General features: G+C 41.7%; 1 protein-coding gene across 2 annotated transcripts in view; it reads left to right on the top strand.

The window, feature by feature from the left end:
• Nucleotides 1-23,076, top strand: part of kcnq5b (potassium voltage-gated channel, KQT-like subfamily, member 5b) — an 88,092-nt gene that overhangs the window by 61,593 nt on the left and 3,423 nt on the right. Inside the window, exons 2-13 of one of the 2 annotated variants that reach the window (XM_076145310.1) lie at nt 3,595-3,685; nt 5,774-5,900; nt 9,437-9,612; nt 9,904-10,029; nt 11,647-11,757; nt 12,211-12,306; nt 13,384-13,478; nt 14,906-14,932; nt 18,734-18,957; nt 19,862-19,970; nt 21,497-21,628; nt 22,907-23,033. In XM_076145310.1, the coding sequence (XP_076001425.1) occupies nt 3,595-3,685; nt 5,774-5,900; nt 9,437-9,612; nt 9,904-10,029; nt 11,647-11,757; nt 12,211-12,306; nt 13,384-13,478; nt 14,906-14,932; nt 18,734-18,957; nt 19,862-19,970; nt 21,497-21,628; nt 22,907-23,033 (1,441 nt within the window). The remainder of the gene's footprint in view (nt 1-3,594; nt 3,686-5,773; nt 5,901-9,436; nt 9,613-9,903; nt 10,030-11,646; nt 11,758-12,210; nt 12,307-13,383; nt 13,479-14,905; nt 14,933-18,733; nt 18,958-19,861; nt 19,971-21,496; nt 21,629-22,906; nt 23,034-23,076) is intronic. The other variant, XM_076145311.1, reaches the window with a different exon arrangement.

Here is a 23,076-nt window from a genome sequence, read left to right on the forward strand (position 1 = left end):
GAAGAGTGAACTTTTTGAGACATTCTGCTAAGAAACAGATAAACATTAACAAACAAAGAGGCAGTAATAAGACAGGTGTTATGGACCCAAACCGGCCTTTTATAAGGTTTCAGCTTTCACTTTGTATCCTCGTCTCCTCGTAAAGTTGCAAAGCACACAACAGAGCTGACATTAATGTGCAAAACCACCCCCCCACCCCCCGGCTCGCTGGATCAGCTTGATTTCAGAGGCAGAGCAAAGAAACAAAGTCGATGTTTATGACGTGGGATGAGATCGTTAGATTCAAGTCAATGTCCGCACCGGTATAAAGTAAAAGTCGATCTTCTTGATGAATCGGTGACCCAGTGGTTCAATTGACGGCAGAAGCAGAATTTGGTTTCAGGACCATGGACAGCATCAAAGGACATACAGTGTCATATGAAAGAAGAAATATGATCATTTGTTGATAATTAGAGCGGAGTTTGTCTGTTGCCTTCCACAGTTCCATTTAAGAGCTGAGCAGAACCCATCTGACATGGGGTTTTAATGAATTTGGGAACTCTGGGTCCATGTATTCCACAATTTAGTGCAGCGGTGTGGACTCGAGACTTTGACTCAACTGACCCCGACTGGGAGTTGATGCTTCTAGATGCTACAACCATCACCAAAGGCACATATCCACTGTTAGATGTGTATCAAAATCATACACAAGCAATGCAACGTGTAGTCATCTCTCTTTTTTAGCCGTGCAGCTCATTTGACAAACAAATCAATTAAATTATGCAGATGAGAACAGCACTTAGCACTTCAGCAGCACTGTTACTCTTTCTGTTGTGTGGGTTTGGGTGACGTGGGTGCATTCTAGAGGGGGTGAGTGGGTGAGTGGGTGGAAGGACAGATGTCTTTGTGTTGTGTGTTCCTGTCTATCGGCATGTCTATCGGCAAAATGAAGCGTGAGCCGGCTTCATTTTGTGCCGCCGCCATTTAGAAGGTTAAGAGGGATCACTCTGCTGCCAGAGTGCAGGCCGCCACACTCCAGATCAACACTGACACACATCAGCCCAGGGCACGACACACAGGTACAAGGCTAGCTGAGAACACTACTGTGCGGGATTCATTAGTGAAGTTTGTTGAGTACTTAATGATGCCATCAGTGCACTTTCCAGCTTTTTTCTACAACCTTTTAAAGTGAGTATATTCAAAATGGCAAAGTGAGTTTTAGCTATGGATGAAGGGAATTGATTGGCACTCTGTAATTTTCAGTCTGACAACCTTGTAAGTTCGAGAGGCGTAGGTGTACCGGTGACAAGAAGCTGGCTGTCAGCTGACAGCACTACAATGCTTGTCAGTGTGTTTTCCTCCAATCAAAATCACATAATTCACGTCTTTGCAAATGGCAACAGTGCAAACACCCAACTTTTGATACTGTATGCTTTCGGTGCAGTGAGCACAGTGACAGAGCCGAGGGAGTGGGCGTGTCCAGCCACCGCGTGGAAGTAATGACATAACCATTCAGTGGAAAATGTTGACCTTGATTTTGCCCTCAGCCGGGGTCATTGCAGCACAGTCCTGCGTAAGCTGTGGGACTTTGTGCACACACCCACCATTTTCACACAGGCTCCCCTCAAAGGACGGTTACAACTGTTAGCCGACATTCAATCTGGATGATTATCTTTCATTTTGTAGAATTTGGCACCAAGGAGCCGATAAAGTGAGGAGTCCCAGTTTGCTTCCATCCAGCTGTGGAGGAGAACATATCATAATATTGTGCATGCTGTTAATTATATAATACTATTCTTCCTCGATGTCTGATCTTTTCATATATTATAGTATCTAATCCAGACAAGTACATTTACTACAAAGCTTCTCAGATGATAAGATACACCTGAGAGGACTTTTAAAGGATATTTGTGTTACTGTCAAACAAATGATCCTTGCCTGTCTTCCAATTCAGTAAAGGTTAAGATCATTGTGTTCTATCAGCGAGAGCAGCAGTTCACAGCAGCTGGGTTTGGTGTTTAGCCTTGAAGATGTTTCAAAGATGTTAAAGCCACTCATGCAGATATTCTCTTCAATTCAGAGTCAACAGTGGGCAGTAAACTGTTATTTATCCTCCGAGAGTCATTCACACCTTCAGCCAGGTGACAGAGCCAAGGGTTGAATGACTGTCAGGGGATAAATGAGCAGTGAGAAGTTATTAAAGGCAAACACCAAGTCCAACTGTCGTTTGAAGCTTTGGTTAAGAGAGGGGAGGAAGAGGAAGTCTCTATGGTAACGGGGAGATGGACGACAAAGGTTGTTTTGCTGCCTGCGACTAATCGACCAGCAGGGTTGTAGAAGAAGAAGGTGACAAGGGTGAGCCACAAGGAGTTCAAAGATCCAGATCCACCGTGATGAATGATAAAAGACGCGACAGATAGAAACACGATTCTAATTAAATGATCAGATTTGGTGTTTACAGTATTGAGTTTCTGCTCCTGTGCCTCTCCTCCTCCTGAAGTCATTCAACTGTCCACTGCCAACAACATAAATGTGAAAATGTGTTTATCAGTCAAAAACAAATCAATATATCCAACAGGAACATTGCTGAGGGTCCAACGCTGAGGACAGAGTCTCACTAGCATCACGGAGCAGAGAAGTACAATGCGGCAGTTGGTGAATAGTCCACTGCCCGAAAGTGGACAAAATGGGTCTGTAGCTGCAAAGGAAGACAAGTTTTGCTCTGATTATTAGAAAGTAACTGACTGCTGGATTCTGAAATTGACCAATCAGAATTGAGCCGTGTGTTAATACACAATCATTTTGCTAACTAAGTCTGAATTTGAGACACTTCACTCAGCTGAAGACCCAAACGTCTGAAAGAATGTAAACTGTGATTGAGTAGCTGAATGGACGCAAAGCAGGAAATGGCTTAAAAAAAAAAAAGGTCACGCACGCTCAACAAAACCTTTCCATAACACAAATGTACCAAACATAATGCGTGGACCCCGTCTCTCTCCGGCAGAGGCGAGCTGATGAAACACAGATGTTGCGCTCACCGTTTAGCATGAAGAGCCACCGTAACTCCAGACCTCACGCTCATATTTCAGACAATGATGTGTTTTTGGGCGATCTGCGTGATGGAAAAAAGCACGTTAGGGTTACGAGGATGTGAAGGCTCTGCTCTTTCTTGGCGGAGGGAGCAGCAGTCAGTGTGTGGAAATGGTCGGATGTTGTTTGTTTCCAGTGGCCACAGTCTCGCTGCTTGTTTCTTGCACAAACATGTATGAATAACTTGATATTTCAGGAAATGAAATAATGGTCGGGCTTACGGTTCACTCGTGCTGCAGAGAGGAAATAAGTTATGCAATCCCGCTGTCTGGGCGCTGTGTTTTCGCAAATCAGTGTTTGACTTGGAGGAACCAGTTGGGGTGAAGTTTGTCGGAAAGGAAATTACAATGGACATGTTGGCTTTGGTGTGTGTATCTGTGAGCGGCAGCGTGTTGGTCACCAGGTCCTACCAGAGAAAATGAACTTTTGGAGTTTGAGACATCACAGCATTCATTATGTTTTGTTTGATCTGTGTCCGATGTGGGTTTTGACCGTTCTCCCTTTTGTTCTTCTGCCTATCTTTAGGTTTATCCTGGTCTTCAGCTGCCTCGTCCTTTCAGTGTTCTCCACCATTCCAGCTCATCAGGACTTCTCTTCCTACTGTTTGCTTATTCTGGTAAGAGACCGGACAGCCAACAGCCAAACATAACTCTCTACCACCACAGGCCAAAGGATTTTTTGTTCTTTTTTCCTCAGTTCTTCTTTCCTTTTTCTAACAATTCTCTACCAAAACATCGCCACTGTTGGCCCACAGCATATTTATCAAACTTGTTGTGAGTTGCTGAATTTGCATATCGATAACGTTAAGGGGCTCAGCTTTTATCTTCAGCTCGTCGCTATGCCAACTTTTTCAGTCGGTGAAGTCTTAAACGTAATGTGATTCAACATTAGAGGGGTGGAAGATACTTTATTGGTACGCCTACATGTTCTTTCAAACCTCAATTACCCAGTTAAGGCACTAAATAAATGTTTGGGAAATTCACGTAAACATAAGCAGAAATACCAAACTTAGATTATGTAACTGTGTATCTATTTACTCAAGCCAGTAAATGGCGGCATAAATCAGCATAAATCATAATAAGCAGTCTGCACATGCATTAACTCACCTGGTGTAACTTAAATGTCCGATATGATGACCAATGAGTCGTGCGATGCAATTCTAATGTTACCATAAAAAAACTGTTTCAATCAGACTATGTGCTTCTTTTCTAACAGTAACCAGGGCCACATAAGAGTTGGCAGAAGATTGAAGTCACAGAGGGTCAGATTCTGCCGGTCATCAGCTGAAATGAAGAGTTTATTGTCTTCATTAACGAGACTAACAAACTCCCTTTCAGTTGCTGTGAGCTCACGTTGCAGTGCAGGATTCTGGGCCAGATGTCAAACAGTCTGGGCACAGATCACGTATGGCAAAGGGCCAAATATAACATACAATGTATGGTGATAGTGTAGTGAGGCTACAGAGGTGACGTTTGGAAATAAAAGGTAGGAAAGGAGAAATGAGGTTTGCTGAAATTGATTGAAAGATGTTTAAAGTTGTGTGTTGAAAGTTGCTGCATTACTGCATTCAGTGACAACACAATGAAGATGAATCCCCATATAATGAAAGGAGTTATGTCATCTCTGTATAACTGTGTGCAAATCAAGTCATGGAGGAATGAATCCTTTTGAATGTATTTTGAAGTACGTGATAAAGTAATAAAAGATGTGTCAAAGTGTTAGAATACCAAAAGAGATACAGAAGGCAGCAGCAGCAGCACATCTGCTGCTCTCCACTGGATTCCTGTGGTGGCTCCCATCAAGTTCAAGTCATAAAGCATCGACCAGAACTGCACCCACCTGGCCAAACGCCCTCATCCAGCTCAGCTGCCCAGCCCGGGATGCCAGTACAGCTTGATTGTTCATACTTATGATTGCTTAATTCTCAAGCTAGATTATTTTCTGCCGTGGTGCCTCGGTGGTGGTACAAGTTACCCAAGTTCAATCGACCGGCCAACTTCGTCTTTGACCCAGATCCTCTGTGACCAACTGCAACACCAACAGCTTTAGACCAGGATCTCAAGGACAAAGGAAAATATCAAAAGCTTAAATTCTACCTGGTCTTATTGATGAGTGTTTGCCCTGATCACTCCTGTAAAAGCAAAGCCGCTTTCAGATATGAAGAAAGAAACGGCAGTGGGCAGAAATTAAAGTTTGACCCAAAGGTCTCTTCTCACTGAAAGCAGAGGTCAGTCTGTGTTTCACGTTTGCAGTACACTGCTGCTGCATCAGCAACCACACAACCATTACAGAACCATTGAATAAAGCTCCTATAATGGGTGTCCAACACGTATTTCACACTCCACCTCTAATCGTCTTTAAAGCAAAAGGCTCTTGACACCGTGGCCTGTAACTAGCTGGTCAGATTGCACAAAGCTCATTTCAGCAGTGTGAGGATTTAATAGAGAGCATTAACACAACCACAACCCTGTCCACAGTTATTACATACAGCTCTCTGTCCAGCTGCAGTTACAGAAATGCTTTATCAGTGAGTTTGAGTCATATACAGTATAATCATGTATGTGCAGCTCATACTGACAAGCAATGACTGATATGAAAATGTAAATATATATAAAAATGTTAAGCAACCTCAGTAACATTAAGTCACCAGACTGCCACAGTAGAAATACAATTTTTGTCCCTGACCTGTCTGACCTTCCTGCAGGAGTTTGTGATGATCGTGGTGTTCGGGTTGGAGTACATCATGCGGATCTGGTCAGCTGGATGCTGCTGTCGCTACAGAGGATGGCAGGGACGACTCCGCTTCGCCAGGAAGCCTTTCTGCGTCATCGGTGAGTTTGTCAAACCATCTATCTCTCTTGGACTCTGGTCTTTCCCCGCATTTTTGCATTTAAAAGATTGAAAGTCTGCTGTTGATTGGATTGGAAGCAGTTTGGATCTGGATCATGAGCGGGGAATGTTTCCCCTAATTTAATATTGCATCGTGTGGCATTTGTCAAGATTTCAGGGGGGAGAATCCTATGATTGAGGATCAACAGGTGCAATTTAACACAGATCCCTAATGTTGATCCAGATATGATGGATTATAATATATGCTAGGTATGGCTCACATTTGTAGCATCAACAAAATAAGGCTACAGAAAATATGCAACTACCAATGAGTATCCGAGAAGATGCTGATTCAGTCGTATGAAGCAGTTGACCCAGAACAAGATGAGGTCCACCATACCACTGCACAATGCACTTTCATGATAAGTCTGTTTATTTATATTGGTAAAAAAAGGTGAAATCAGAGGATGGTTGAGTCTTGGCGTAGGTATGAGCTTTCTGAACTGGTGTTGACCTGTTCCAACATCAAAAATGGAAAAGAGAATTTGAAGCTGAGCAGCACTTTTTGTCATTCAGAGCCGATGTTAAACCCTGAGAAAGACAGTAGAATAGTTAAGGATCAGTTAGAAACCAAGTGATACCTATTTGATCCTGTGCTCGCCCACTAGTGAGCTCCAGTGTCTCCAAATCCGGAGTATAAATTAGACGTAAGCAAGGTACCGCAGCACGCTATTGACCATAGTCTGCTTTCAGTCGCTTTCAGTTGTGGTTAGAGATCATAATAAGAGACAGCATTTACGTAATGAGGCTGCATTAACAGTCTTTGATTGTTTCCACTGTTTAGAAATGGATCTCTCCACCGTTACTTGGAAAGTGCAGTAGGGTGCTGCAGGGAGGGAGAGCCAGGTTTAGTGTGTACGCAGCCGTGCCATGAACTCCCATCCTCACTGCACAGTTTGCTCTGGAGTTGTCCGACTTTTTGGCCTTAGATTTTTAATATAATTTCAAGATGTTTTTTGACATAAACCTGAATTTAATCCATCTCTGTGTTGGGAACTCCCTTCGTTCAGTTTTTTTTCTATTTCTTTATATGATTTGAATAATTCCTCTATCGCATTTCAAAGGTCAAAGGTGTGTGTAAACAATTTAGCTGCATAAGATATCAGATTGTGAAGTACAACCTTTTTTGTGAGGATGGAATTTATGCAACAACAAAAGTAGTCCATGTCCCCTGAAAATATACCTTTGCATGAAGAATTATATTTCTCTATAAGTTTAATATGTGCTCCCTGTTTGTTCCCCCGTGTACATTGGCCCTTAATCCTCAAAACCTTTCTTTCTGGCAAGAGCTGTTACTCTTCAAAGTCACCACTGCCACATCGTTGTGTGTTTGTGTGTGCGCGTGTGTGTCAGTCTCTGTATAGTTTCTTATGTGTGAGCATCAATAAACATCCACACTGATGTGTGACAGTCCCAGGGTGACAAGAATTAGCCCATAAATGAAATGGGACTGGAACCAATTCCACCTTAAGTGGTCTAAGGTGATTTGTTCACTGGAGTCATTTAAAGCCCATTAAGCTCAAATCCGTCAATGTGGACAAACTCCCTGAGGACTGAGAGTGAAACACAACCGCTGACAGCCTGAATAAATGATTCCCACTCCACAGCTTCCATCACTCAGCCTGGTCAGTCTGCTGGAAGTGTGTGTTATTAAACGTAGTGGAATACTGCGCCCCAGGATTCATTGAAATGTTCTTAATATGTTTGGATGATTTCCCAACTGGGTGTGTTCAACTGCGGGTCAGAGCTCTTTATGTTGCATATGGTTGTTCCTTCACCCAACACTGTGTGTGTGATGTGGAAACTAAACACACTCTTTCTCTAGTTCATCCCTAGTTCATATATGCATGTAATTTAAAAATAAGGAGATCCCCTGTGTGAAGATTCTCTCTATGTGCAGCACATTATTGTTATATTATCAAATATCCCTTTTAGATGATTCTTGCTTGTTTATTGGCCATTGTTTAAATCTATACACACACTGAAGTTACTATATATCCACAACCACGCCATCATTCCACCATCGATCAGCCTTTCACTTCCCCAGTGTTTTACATGAGTTGCACCTTCAAAGCGAGCGCTGTGGGCGCCCAAGGGTCTCATCCCCCGGGTGTCATTAATGTATTTTTCATGGTGCTGCTTTCTTTCCCCCTTTCCTCTCCTCACCACAGCTCTACCAGTTTATGATTTAGAAGGCACAATCAATCAACCACACCTTAGTCAGCACTTTCTCTGAAAAGTCAGGTTCTGTGGAAAGAACAGAACAGATGGGACAATTATATGCTATCTATAGATATATAAGGGATATAATATATAAGGGTAAAACTCTTGAACAGAGTGAAGAAAATGTGAATCCTTCAGGTTGGAGTTTCACACTCTTTGAAAGGAGAAAAAGCTCTGAGAGCCGGACTCTCTGATGGTTTGATCATGTTGTATCCCTTGTTCCTTTTCCCTTATTTGTCCCCTTTATGGTTTTTGTATGAACTTTCCCTGAATAGTCGGGGAAGAAGATTGCAGCACACTTTGCAGCACGTGCTTGCACAGTGCATAACTTTCATGCGTTCACTATAGAAAGAAATTAAAATCCAGCGTGGACCATTAGACTCTCAGTGACACACAGAATAGAGATGCTGATCATGCAGATTTACTGTATCCTGCTTGTAAAAATATTCTTCATGGAACAGTGCTTCAACCAATTACTTCTGGCTGTCTGTCCTGTTTGTGTACGTACTGCAGATAATTGTGGTAGCCGAGCTATATATAAACTGTTTATGCAGTATATATTGAGAGAGCAATTACCACTTAATTCTATTGTTGATGCCCATGGCAGATCATGTCAGCTTGAAAGTTTAAGAGCCTTTGTTGGGCGTAATATACAAGACTACTGGGTAGGAGTGAGGTGACAACAGTGAGATGCTGTTAATACTGCAGAGTGACAATTAATGTGGCAGGGATCAGGTCTGTTTTCCAACACCAAGGCTTGAATGACCCCTCACTGATTGAAAGATCAATCTCACAGAAAGATCAATATTAACACAATTTATTTACCCTGAGGTTGTGAATTTAAGTCATCAGCCAAGATTTCCTGCACCTGTTCTTTTTGTGTCCATTCTGTGTTTGCATCATCATAATTTATCCGTATAACTATGTGTAATCATACCTTTAATGGATTTGGATAATAAAGAAATGGTTTGTCAGCTAAATGTCTAAAAGTAGCACTATGTAGTTTTTGGTGCCCACTAGTGTTGTGATTATGTCTTTCGTCTACTTTGACGTTATCCGACAATGGTGATTACAAGTCAAGATTAAAGTCCAAAAACATAACCTCAGTAATGAAATGAATATAAACATAAACAAAGATAATCTGCTCCATCAGAGGAAAGGTTTCATGGTGAGACATTTGCAAACACACATTTCTGAACTGATTACATATTCTTAATGTGTGGGTGCGTGTGTGTGTGTGTGTGTTTCCTTGCAGACATCATCGTGCTGATAGCATCCGTGGCAGTGGTGTCTGCAGGGAGTCAGGGAAACATCTTTGCTACTTCTGTACTACGGAGCCTCCGTTTCCTGCAGATCCTGCGCATGGTGAGAATGGACCGAAGAGGAGGGACGTGGAAGCTGCTGGGCTCGGTGGTCTACGCACACAGCAAGGTGGGCTGAGCCGTCAAGTCCCCCGCAAGAATCCCTTATTTAAGGAAAAGTAGCAATACGTCAGAGGAAAGGAACGGAAGGAAAGGATTTGTTTGGTGTAGATTAGTCAAGTGTTGTGTTGAGGCTGTGAGTTGATGACATGGGGAGGGCGGTGTTTATTTGATACACTCTCTCTCCTGATGACAGTCTAACTGTACAGAAAAAGTGATTTTGGTGAATAGCAGCTCATTTATTTGATCAAAACTTTTCCATGATTAGATTCTGAAATACACTGTTGACCTCTGTTTACAGGAACTGGTAACCGCCTGGTATATTGGCTTCTTGGTTCTCATCTTCTCTTCTTTCCTCGTCTACCTTGTGGAGAACAAGTCCAACAAGGACTTTGCAACCTACGCTGATGCTTTGTGGTGGGGCACGGTGAGTTCAAAGACTCTTGTTTGCCAAGATACCATAAGATCTCCTCATGAAAGGGTTATCTTAAATACCTCTGTTCTCCTCATGGATGCTCCTTGAATTGATTTTCTGCTGCTTGATGAACTGCTATTCTGAACCCCCCCAGAATACTGCAACAGACAACGAGCAGGGTAGTGAACTCGTCCAGGAACACAGCGTGAAGTGTACTTTTACACAGCAAGAAGCTTCAGCTATTGAGTTTAGACACGTAGCACCAACAGCAGAGGAGGTAGTAAAAAAACCAACATGAGCTCTGCAAGCTGACCCCTCACTGGTGACGCAACCATGTCATATTTGGACCAATAACATCCAGGGGGTGGTATCAAATAGCAGAAAAGACAAAGAAACCACCAAAAAGGTCAAAATCACAGCACCTTCATCCTTGCGAGACATCATTTCTGCCCTGAAAGTTCTACTTCTACTTCGACTGCAGCAGGAGACCTCAGTGAAAGTTAAATATCTCTGCAACAGATTCAGATGTTTACCTTTTCCATGGCTTGTCATCATTACCTGTGAATGCTGAAAATGTGTGTCCTTGCTGACATTTTGTCCCTTTCAGAGCACTGCTCCATTAAACACCATTTTCATACCAGCTCAAAAAAATCATAATGGTACCAAATGGCTTCAGCCACCTTTGTCATGCAATGAAACAGAAACATAATGAGAGATAGCAAGGTATGGTTTGTCCCATCATTAAGTCTGAATACGCCGCAGTTTTTGGCTTTTGCTTGATAGCGAGTGAATAGTTCTATTCAGCGCTCACATTACAGTGTTTCACCAGGGATCATTATTTCAATTAAGTTCTTTAATTCAACATCCGTAGGCCTCTATTTTCTACAAAAGTTCGTCCCTGGCCTAATGTGGCCAGTAACTGCTGTAATATTGTCAAAATGGGGTTTTCATTGATTCACATTTACAGGATAAAATAGGTCTCCAAATAGAAAATACAACAAGACTATGCAAATGAAAATGTGCTTTTCCCCATTTATCTAAGAAGAAATAAACAACTTGCTTGCTTTCCACTGTGCACTTACAACCAAACTTATATAGACTTAAGTTTCTGCAAAGGTCTGATTACATGTGATCGCACTTTCTCAGATCAACAAACGCAATGCAAGGCAGAATATTCTACATATTCAGTGAAAATTAAAGGCAAAACCGGAAACGTCAGGTTTGGAAATGAAAAAAAACAATAAAAAACGTCTATAATTAAGAAAAACAATGCTATACACCTCCAACACATAGTTTGAGTGATGCCAACTTTTCAATTTGCGGTTGTTATGTATTGTGTGTGAGTTTGGCTTCTTGTCGCTTTCTTGATTGAAATCCTGAAGACGAGAAGACAATGGTAGTTTGTGGTGACAGTGCTGGTTTGTATCTAGCCAGGAATGCTGGCAGCTCATTGCTTAGTGATCTGAAACAGCAGTTGATGATATAAACGAGTGCAGCAGCCATTATTACAAAATAATTAAGAAATATTTTACAACTAACAGTAGACTGCTGCGATTGACCAGTCAGAATTGAGAATTTCACAGAGCCTATACATAAAACAGTACTTGATTTGATGATTTGCTGTGACAGATTACCTTGACGACCATTGGCTATGGGGACAAGACGCCAAAGACGTGGACGGGACGCATGCTGTCTGCTGGGTTTGCACTGTTGGGCATCTCTTTCTTTGCCCTGCCGGCCGTAAGTCCACATTCACTCCTCTTTTACCTCTAAATGTTCAGTGACTTTACAATAATCGACCAAAAGTTTCCCCCTGAATTTAGGTTTCAAACTTGTCCTTTTCATAAGTTACCCCAGTGATGTCATTTTCTCCACAAAAGCCTTTTATACCGTTGTTTTCGCATGCTGACTACGGCTCCCCGTTGACGATAGTAAAGAGAGTTTGATGTGCGAGTAAAAGACAATAAAGACTAAATCTCCTTTGGGGTAACTGCTGTTAAAAACACAAGACTTTTATTATTTCAAAGAATAAACAAGTGAGTTAAATGGCACAATTTAACCAAACATGCCATAGTCAATGTGCCTACAAATAGAAAATGTAAACACAAGTTCCTCTCTAAATTATTTCAGTTCCCTTTATTATGTAAATACTTTCTGAATGACGACGTTTGCACTTATTCCTGTTCACACCAGGGTATTCTGGGCTCAGGCTTTGCTCTGAAGGTTCAGGAGCAGCACAGACAGAAGCACTTTGAGAAAAGGAGAAACCCAGCCGCCTACCTCATTCAGGTAAAGCGCACAGCTCTCCTTAGAGTTCTCTCACAAACTCAATATGAATGATTTTTGAAGTATTACATTTTGATGTTACCCAGTTGTATTGCTAATATGCTGTATTCAGACAAAGCTGTGCGTGAAATGTATTTGTTCTTTTTCACAATGAATTGTCACAGTATAGAAAAGAATATGTTGCAGAAATGAAGACTGCATAATACAAAATGTGATTGAAGTCCTGAGATGATTTGTTCATTTTGCAGTTTCTCTTTCCCCTCTATGGATTCTCCAAAACCTTAAGAGAACCCAGTATAAACCAAGTCTTTAATTTGACTTTGTCCAGCCCTGTGCCTCCTCATCCTCACCTGTCAGTTAGCCCTCTGTCAGGTCTTAGACTCTCCCTTATTGAAGCCCACACATACAAAATTCATTCTGCCACCCACATCTTGTCTGCTTCATACATTCTCTTCTTTTTCAAACTGACCTTCACACGTGTCCTTAAAAAAATATCATTTTAGTGGTGCTGACCTCACTTTTTCTTCCTCATGTATTTCTCCATATGCTGTCTCGCCTCCTGTTTCATCTTCTGCTTTCTCTCATCCACTTCCTCCCACACACTTCATCTCTTTCTTCCTCCATCCCCTGATATGTCCACCTTCTCTCCCATACTCTGTTCCCATCTCCCTCTCTCCTTACTTCACTCCACCGCCTCCTCCTCCTCCTCTTTCCTCTCCATCCTGTCCATTGTCACGTTGTACCAGGCCGCGTGGCGTTATTACTCCACAGACAGCACCAGGCCATACCTGGACGCCACGTGGCGGCACTATGAGAGCCTCCTGCCTTCCCACAGGCATGTATCCATGCCTGACCTCCGTCCAACCACAAACGTGTGAAACCTGTTTTTTTTTGTTTTCACTAATCAGCTTTTTAAATTTGTTTTCTTTTCTACGCTCCCTCCTCCCCTTCCTCTTCCTCCTCTTCCTTCTCACTCTCTCTTTGGCCTTGATTTTTGTTGTTTTCTTTTCCATTTATCTTTTATTTCGTCTCCTCTTTGTACTTTTTTCTTCCTCCTGGTTTTGTGTTTTCTGCATGCAGTGTGTTTGGCGTAGTTATGCGGCTGATGAGAACTCGGTTTCCATTGCTACCTGGAAGCCTCACTTGAAGGCGTTGCATACCTGCAGCCCTACAAAGTAGGTACAACAATGGCAGCTGGTGTCTGTATTTGGTGTCTGTGCCACTTAGCAATCTTTTCCTTTTTTTTAAATGCATATATGTAAACTTTGTGAGGTTATTACACAAATCTTTATAATTTATTTAGCCGTTGTCACTATCTCCTGCTCTGTTAATCTCTCAGCTTAATTCCTCATTCTGTTATAAATATATTCACAGCTGTAGACTTGAAGCTTGAGACAAGAGTCAGACTAAAGTTGCCAAAATGAAGACTTGAGATGTAATTTCAAACTTGGAATAAACTACACTTCTACGTTTGCATGATGGCTGCTACACATATTTTTCCTTTGGTTGTAGTGCTGATTGTGTTCTCAACAGTGACCACTAAGTAAGATGCAATATCCAACCTACATGAGCAGTGCAGTGATAGTTTCAGGCAGAAAGAGTTTCTTTCAGCTTCACAACAAGTTCGATATTGATCTCCACAATTGATGCCATTTTTGTTTAGAATTTAGAGTGACATCCTGACGTTTTTCTTGTATTTCACTGCTGACCAGGAAAATTTGCCCTAAAAAAGTGAAAATTTTGGAACTCCACTCTAATTAATGTTATTCTTCTGTTATGTTATGTTATCTTAAGTCTTATCCTTCCTCAGATGACTTAAGACATGACTTAGGTCAGCATGAAAGGCCATAAAACAGCTCTAAATGTATTGATATCACTGAAAGATTATTCACAGTCATCAGAATGACTCTAGGCTCCTTTATTCTCACATTGCTTGCATGAACCAAAGTATAACAGGTAGAAAATATCTCCAAACAACCTCTAACCTTTTCCATGCTGTTTTGCTGCACTTCAGTAAATGAATATTCATATCCCTCCACAGTTTCCACACGGAACAAAGTCTGTCGAGTGCTCGATGAGCCGGTGACACGCAACAGTGAAACAACAATTTAAGCAATCATGGTCTCAATGAGCCAGTCAAGCTTTATTGAATTTGCAGCACTTCTTTCTGCTGCCACTGAGCACTGATGCTACCTTTGGAGGTACAGCGTATAGGAGCCTTGAAATGTTGCAAAGCATAGACTGTATAAAATACAATAGCCCTGACATGACACACAACACAATTATCATATTGTACCACTGTGCCTCACTTCCTACTCCTGTTGCAAGTGCTTCTTTAGTTTGCACGTGCATGCGTCTGCCTGTGTAGTGAGCCTGCTCTTTGTTAAGCTCCACCGTCATTGCAACTGGATGATGCATTCAGTGTACTGCTTCCCTGAAAGCCTTCTGTGTACAGTGAGCAGTCGCTAAGAAAGTCTTTATTGCAAATGTGTCTATTGCTGATTTTAATCAGTGAAGCAGTTGATGAATGAACACTTGAATATTATGAAAGACTGTTTTCTAATGTTCCATTTTCTGTCTCCTTCTCATTTGTCATCTCCAGGAAGGAGCAGGGAGAATCGACCACAAGGTTTGTGACATAGCTCTTGCTCACGGCTCCTTGACACACTGTCACACAATGTGTTATGTTTGGCTCTATGATTTGGGGAGGAGATATCAAATCCCAAACCTCAGTGTTATTCTGTGCTCTCCTGTCTGTTTGACCTGGACTGTCACTGAGCGCATAAACTGATAGCTGTGATGTCAGCCTGAGGATTTCAGGGCTCTGAGTAATCAAATATAGGACTGCTAATGGTGACATCGACACTATTGCTCACTATATCTCATTGTTTTAATGTTTCCTGTGGTGCCCTAGTCTATCTTTATTACTTGCTTACTTCTCCAAAACACACACACAAACACACACCTGCAGAAGTTCAAAACATATACACTGCACTAACCAGCTTTTAATGTATTCTCTCGATCTGCTGCCTCAGGTCATTAAGTTAGTTTTCTGCTTTCAGCACTTTTACACTACATTATACTTTTATTATTAGAAAAAATGCAGTGTTTGTCTTTATGTTTTCAAATGTTGGTGAGAGTCTCTGCTGCCTCTTGGATGCAGGGGTGGGGTTGCATGTGGGGCTGGGTTAGGGGGATATTTTAGCAGGATAACTACAAATGTCATGGACAGATTTGAACCTCTGGAGACCCAGTGTCCTCATATGTGAACATTACATTTTTTTTCCTTCCCCACCCCTTACACATCATTATGCTTAACTTAAACCTGTTGTTAAACCGTTTTGCAGTAAAATAAACAGTTCACCAGATACAATGGTGACTTTCTTGTGTTTTGGAACAAATTAGACTCATATGATAACAAAAAGCACAAAGACAAAGACTTAGGTCCCAATAATCCAAAACAGCAAGGAGAAACAATTTAATTAAATTGCACGCAAAATCAATCATCTGGTTCTCAGGAGATTAAATTCCTTTTGTGGAGGTGTGTGAGGTCGTGTGTGTGGTTGTGGGTTAGCAGGCAGGGCAGCGAGGCATCAGTGATGTTGGCAGATTTTTCTGAATCCGTCTCGCCTGCACAGAAAGACAGAATTCATCCCACGCAATTGTTTAGCTTTTGTTCAGCACACGGGAGAAGAGCTTCAGCCTCCATCTTATTTTTTTCTTTTGTCAATCCTCCCCATGATGTTTCACCTTCTCTCTCTTTCTGCTGAATAGCTGGTGGGGAGATAAAATGTCACAGAGCTGCTTAACTCTGAGTTCATTTATTCATTTGTTAAGACATTTATCATTGAAGCAAAGAGGAAATCACAGTGATAAACACAAAAGCTATGTGGAATAATAAAAAAAAAGTGCTTGAGTGACGGCCTGAAGGTTAGCGCCCTCACACTGGTGACTCGGGCACTTGTTGCCATGGCCCAGCTGAAGTGTGTGAGTCACCAAATTGCGGCGTTTTTCAAATGGTGCTCTAGATATTCATTTTCCTCCACTAAGCTCAATTGCCTCCATTCTGCCGCCTCTAAATGTCAGAGCTCGACAAAATGAAACAGGATGTGTGCTATATTATTATTTATACTAAACCTCATACATTATTCATAGATAAATCACTGTAACTGACACAAACAAATCTGTATTAAGTTATGGACAAAGTTATTTACTTCCTGCAAAAGTCCTGCAATCAAAGTTTCCTCAAATCTGCCTGGGTAAATACAGGAGTTACACATCCGTAGTCAATTATTGATGTATCAAAGAAAGATGCCAGAATTAGCGATACAAGTTTCTTCAGTCTTTTGGTGCCACTTAGCTCTACAAAGCTGACATACAATGTTGTTTTCATGTTCAATTGCAAACTATTATGAGTATTAATCTACAAATACAAAAGGTATTTGCATGTAAGTGTAGAAATTAGTTTTAATTATCCTGCACTCAGTCACTTTCCACATCTGTCTGCGTCACTGAATGCCAGATTGAAGCATCACATCCACATCAATAAAGGCAGAGAAACAATGGTAGAAAAGCTTATTAGTCAAATCTTTTCTGTCCGTGTATTCCTGCATCATGTAACGCATAGCATATGTTTATCTCCCCTTGGTTTCTTAGTAACGGTCATAGTAATAAACAGAAGCTACTGAGGAGGTATTCCACTCGGAGACATAGGTACACAGCATTTATATTCACCTGGTTCCTTATGCTTCTCTTAAGGATTGCTGACTAATTCCTGGTGCATGGGTCAGGGGTCAGTCAGGGGAGTTATTAATAGAGATATGATTACATATAGATGATATTTGGTTTGCTTTTTTAAAGAAATGCCTGATTAATGCACTACATCTGCTTGTTGTGATTTAGTTTTAACTACTTTCTCACTATCAGATCTGGTGAAGTAAGGAATTAATTTAGAAACGTTTTCCTTTCTCAGGCCAATAGTGGGATGAGAATGAATTTATGTGGTACATCACAGTTATTTTTGTACATTTCACTCCGCACACTCTCTCATTACATTTTTAACTCCCAACTCATGTTATTATTATTAGGTATTATTCGTCTTACTGCTTTTAAGTATAATTTTCAGGACTGACAATATTTTCTTTATTATCTCAGTCAATTTGAAATTTCATTTGCCATATTTGTCACAAAACAAAAGCCTTTGCCCTTCAATGCCAACACAGAAGGAAGTGTGTGTTAAACATTGTCAAATTAGTCAAACTTGAGGTTCACGCCACATCATGAAAGACATCCTGTGAGCAAACTCATCTGTGCTGAACCTCTGTAACATGCCTACATCAACATGGAACACTGGGAATTTACCTCTGCAAAGAAAAAAGGTTAGATTCCGCCACGAATTACAAAGATAGTGAGCCTTTGTACCATCAACCACACTCAGTCTGCACAGTGATGCTGCTCTAATTTCAAATTGAGCGACTTTTGAGTTAGAGGGTTCCTCAAACATTTTAGAGGTCCAGTTACAGAATTTCCACAATGTCATTTTATTTTGTCATCAGTAACACACATGAGAGGCAAATGAAATTTCATCTTGATGGAATGGTTCCAGTTTTATAGCATCAATCCTCAACTTCTTTATTTAAACCCACATATCAGTGTTTGGTGCTTAGCTGAGCCGTGCCTGTTGCCTGCACACTGTCTTTGCATGCTGTCATTACAACCACATAAGAACACACTAAGCTCTCACCTCACTGCCCCCATATTTCAATGCACTTGTTTACTCAATTTACACCAGGAAGATTCACGTGTTTATAAAAGGTTCACAGCACATCACACACAGCTTTTGGGCAGTTGTGCGGTCCTGTAAAATCTCATTTTAATAGCAAAGGCAAAGTATTAAATGCACATCACCAGTGCAAAGTCAATGTAAAGTATAGTTTATAGTATTGTTCACATAAAAAGACAAACTCCAGTTAATAGTCCAGACTGGGTAATGTCTTTCCAAATGAACTGGAACTTTCACTCCATAGATAAATACATCAAGGAGAGAATAATATAAACATAAACATACACGCACAAACACAGGGCTGTAGCATTTTGCATCTTGTGTGAAGCACCTTCTGCTCTGCATGCTGCTGCTCTCCACCCTGCAGCCCTCTACTCTTTTATTCATAGAAAATATTCTGAATAACAACTGATGCCAAATAATAAGATGTGTGATGCAAAGGAAAACTGCCTTAGCAACATATCTGTCAGATGACTCGCATAACTGAATTTATTCTTGGATTAATGATCTCAAAATTGTGTTTATTAACTTTGATAACAAAGATATCCTTCTCTGTCTTCCACCACTACATGCTGTCAATCCCTTATTTGTCGTCTCACTCCTCCTCCTCCCCGCTGTGCTGCTCTTCATCCTCATTTCACTTCACAGCCAAAAGCTGAGTTTCAAGGAGCGTGTGAGGATGGCGAGCCCCCGAGGTCAGAGCATCAAGAACAGGCAGACCTCCTCAGTGAATGATCGGCGCTCTCCGGTGGCTGAGGCCGGAGCGGAGGGCACCAGCCCCGCCAAGGTTCAGAAGAGCTGGAGCTTTAATGACCGCACACGCTTCAGACCTTCACTTCGCCTAAAGAGCCAATCCAGATCCACCACTGATGGTGAGTTAACCGTGCATGTGTCGGTCCTTACCAGCTGCAAGTCTCAGATTCCATGTTTTATTTGTCATCTGTACTACCAAACTCCAGTATAAGCCGGCCTCTAGGCACTTATCAACAGATTTCTTCACAATCATCACATAGCCTTTGTTTCATTCAGGCCTATTGGCTGATTCATCAACTACAAAACCACTAAATGAAGCAGCCAAGAGCATGTTAGTGGTTCTCTTTATATGTTGTGCCAGCCTGGGTAAGCTGGGGAAAGGCCAGCTCATGGTGGTGGGTGGGTTGATGGACCGATGGATTGTGGGAGTGGTGCGCTCTCACAGCCATATGGCGTGTGAGATTGGCCAGCTGGCTGAGGTCTGCATGTGAAGCAGCATCAATAACCAGCCAAGCCAAGACCAAACTGATTTGCCGACCTTTGTCAGTCAGTGATCAGATAAGTAAATGGAGGAAACCATTTCTTCCCCTTATGGCTTAACTGGATGGGATTCTTAATGCAAATGAATCAACAAGAGTTTAATCAATCAAGGGTTCAAAGGAGCAAACCAGTTATGAGCAGGCTTTGAAGTACAAGGACTTGCATTGATCATTTTACTGAATGTAAGTGCTAGCTTGATAGGTAAAAAATCAGATGTAGAATTGGTATTGTACCTTTTAGGATACAGATATGCAGAACTAATCAGTCTCAGCAACACGCATAGAACATGTATGCATCGCTAAAATGCACAAATCTGCCATTTCTGTTTCGACTATAATCAGACTAGGACAACTCATTAACATATTCATAACATTCATCTTGTTGCATGCATCTAGAAGAATTGTGAAGTGATCTGATCTTGAAATTGATTTGTAAACATTTTGACTCCGCCTCCCCGTTTGTGTCTTGTGCTTTTCCAAACAGCAGACTCCAACATGGCGGGAGAGGACGGTTTTGATGAGAAGGGCTGTCACTGTGACATTTCAGCAGAGGACCTGCTGCCTTCAGTCAAGTCTGTCATTAGAGCTGTCAGGTAAAGCGAGACAAGAGATTTTTATTTCCTCCGTCAATCCAAACGGCCTCTTTAGCCACAGAGGGGTTTTTTTTTCCTCTGGCAAGGTGACATGCAAACAAACCCTGGCTGTGACCCCACTGATCTAACTTTACTGATTGGAAGAGTTTAAGGGATTAAAGTGACTGGAAGGTTTTTTGGGGGGATTATTTTTAGCTCATCTTTGGTCTAAGTGATTGGATGCAGTAATGAGAGACGGGACATATGGGTCTGAATAAGAGACGAAAGCAACAACCATGCAGGGTAATGCAAACAGATAACGCCACAAGGACGGTGTGTGTTTGGTTGTGTGTTAGTCATGGCACATCCTAACACAAAGATAACGTGTCAGGTATATTGATAGAAATGATCGGGAAGCAGAAACAAAATCCCGTCTTTGACTTAATTCAAATGAGTGTTTAAGGCTTTTATTAAACCTAATCAAGTATTAATTGATTGTGTGATGAACTGTCCCTTCTGGAGACATCATTAGTTCAAATAAAAATGAATCACAGTGAGTCATCTCAAGTATAATGACACTTTCTATTTGGTTTTTTAAAATTTGAAAAACTCTAACCCCACTTAATAATCTGTTCATCTGTGTTTCAAACTAAATCACGTGATGCAGTTAGGTTTTAGAATTAGCCTCAATCAAGAAATCTTAGATCACATTAGAAATCAGTTTGAATAGAGGACACAGGGGAGAACGCTGATTGTGGAACATGAATTGATGGCTAATTTTGCCCAAATCTGCATAATAACTACAGCACAAGTACAAAGGAACCTGTGTTTTACTTAACTGCACTTTGTTCCATGAGGTGCCAAATTGTGGTGTCAGTATAAAGGATCTTTGAGGGAAGGTGTGTTAGATTGACATCCACCTTTTACTTGTACAGCATGGTATGACCCCATCATGAGAATGAACCAGCATAATGGAGACATCAAAGATTCTATCTGCTCCATAATTACAGCATGGTCCCTTTATCTTTGCTCCGTCATTACTGTGCCCTTAATGCACCTTAAACCTCAGAGGCTTCACTTCAAATGAAGCTTAAGGGACTGACATATGTGCACGACTAGAGTGCTTATACAAAGGATAACATTAAAGCCAGGAAGCATCCTCTAAAATACAAGATTCATTTTCTGCCTTGGCCATTTCTGACCTCTCATACTGCCTGTAGCAAAGACGGACTGCAACATCAGAGCACTTATGGCTGCAAGACTCACAAATGGAATTCCATATTAGTGTCACTAAATTCAGCTTTCCAGGTGCTTTAATATGAATCCAACTTCACATGAGAGCTGTATCGCCGTATTAGCCGCCACCTTTACCGGCACTCTGCCTGAGTTAGTAGCCACAAAATGAAAGTTACATTTGTTGGCATTAATTACAGTGTGTGAAATGACCAAGCATACCAGGTCACTGCAGTTCATTTGCTCCGACTCTATCAGAGTCTCAGAGTTCCCCCCTGTGGCTGAGTTATGAATTTGCTCTGCTTTCTGTCCAGAATAATGAAGTTCCATGTAGCCAAGAAGAAGTTTAAGGAGACATTGCGTCCGTATGATGTGAAGGATGTGATTGAGCAGTACTCCGCCGGTCACTTGGACATGCTGTGTCGCATCAAGAGCCTGCAAACCAGGTAGGAAGGGAGCTGGCAACAGATATGATTGAAACATGTACATTTTCTACACTTTTTCAGTCGTATTTGCTGTCCAACTGTTAATGAATGAACGGTGTAACTCATGCACTTGTGTCTTGGTATGTACGGGTGCATGTGTGTGCATCTGTGTGTATACCTGCATTCTTTAATGTGCATGTGTGTTACGTTTGTGTTTGTCCCTGCATTTTGTGTGTACTTGTGTCTGCGTGTTGCATATACGTGCCCCTCTCTCTCTCTCTCTGTGCCATGTGTGCATGTGTGTTCCCTTTGTTTCCCCCTCACAGGCTGGACATGATTGTAGGCCCGCAGCCCCTGAGCAGCCGAGCCAAGGCCTTTTCCTCCCCCTCACTGCCTGCTTATTACAGCCAGGGCAGAAAGAACTCCGCCCAGGGGTCAGAATGTCTAGGATGGCTTCAGCTCACATTGAATTCTGTCAATACAGAAAAGTAGTTTTTCCTCAAATGCCCGAGAACGTTTTTGGATATAAAAAGGTTCCCTAAAGCCAATCTAATAAACGCTGACAGCTTAGACTCATTGGCCTTTAAGAGAAAGCAAAGTTTGTGTTTCTACTTTGAATTGATTGAACCACAAGTTGGAAACATCACAGTTCCCTGTCATGCACTAATCTGTGCTCACACCCTGATATTATGGGCATGAAGCCCACTAACCAAAACTACACAATCATCATTACTTGACCTCGTTTTGTCAGTGTTGGTGTTGACATTTGCTCTTTTAGATGAAATGTGAATGTAGTAAATGAGGCGTCCACTAACATTAAATCTGATGCTAACACACCGTACATCACACATCAGACATTCTTCCCGCCTCTTCATTCCCTCCACACGCTACCTCGTCGTTGTCTTTGTAATACTGACCCCTACTGTTTTAGCCCAACACTGCAGCGTGAGGGAGCGCTGATCTGAATGTTCATCATCCCCTCGTCTTTGATTTATCTGTGAACCTTTGCAAACTAACCAGACTACTAACCAGATTCTGTTGGCCTTACAGGATTTAACAGGAATATTGTCTTTGAATACAGATAGATAAAGTGCATGCATACAAATATGAGCTGTGGTATGAAAAGAATCATCATAGTTCATACCGCATAGTCACGGCTCATGTTGGCTGTGTTTTCTGGAGTGAAGAATTAAAATAATCGTTTGCTTTCTTTCCTTTCCATGAGCTGCCTAATGGCTTCTGCTTTGTCAAGTCTTTCTCCGCACATCACTGACGCTTGATTGTGTGTGGGCCCTCTAGAGTGGACCAAATCCTGGGGAAGGGCCAGATCCCTCTGGATAAGAAGATTCGAGAGAAGCTGCTGTCCGACGGGGACATTTTAGAGGACATGAGCATGCTGGGTCGTGTCTGTAAGGTGGAGCGACAGGTCAGTGATTGTTTATTCTGAGTGACATTGACAGCATACAAAT

This window comes from Genypterus blacodes, unplaced genomic scaffold, assembly GCF_046128005.1.
Source record: "Genypterus blacodes isolate CSIRO-AG114 ecotype Tasmania unplaced genomic scaffold, CSIRO-AGI_Gbla_v1 ptg000030l_1, whole genome shotgun sequence".
In the NCBI taxonomy this organism is placed as follows: Eukaryota; Metazoa; Chordata; class Actinopteri; order Ophidiiformes; family Ophidiidae; genus Genypterus; species Genypterus blacodes.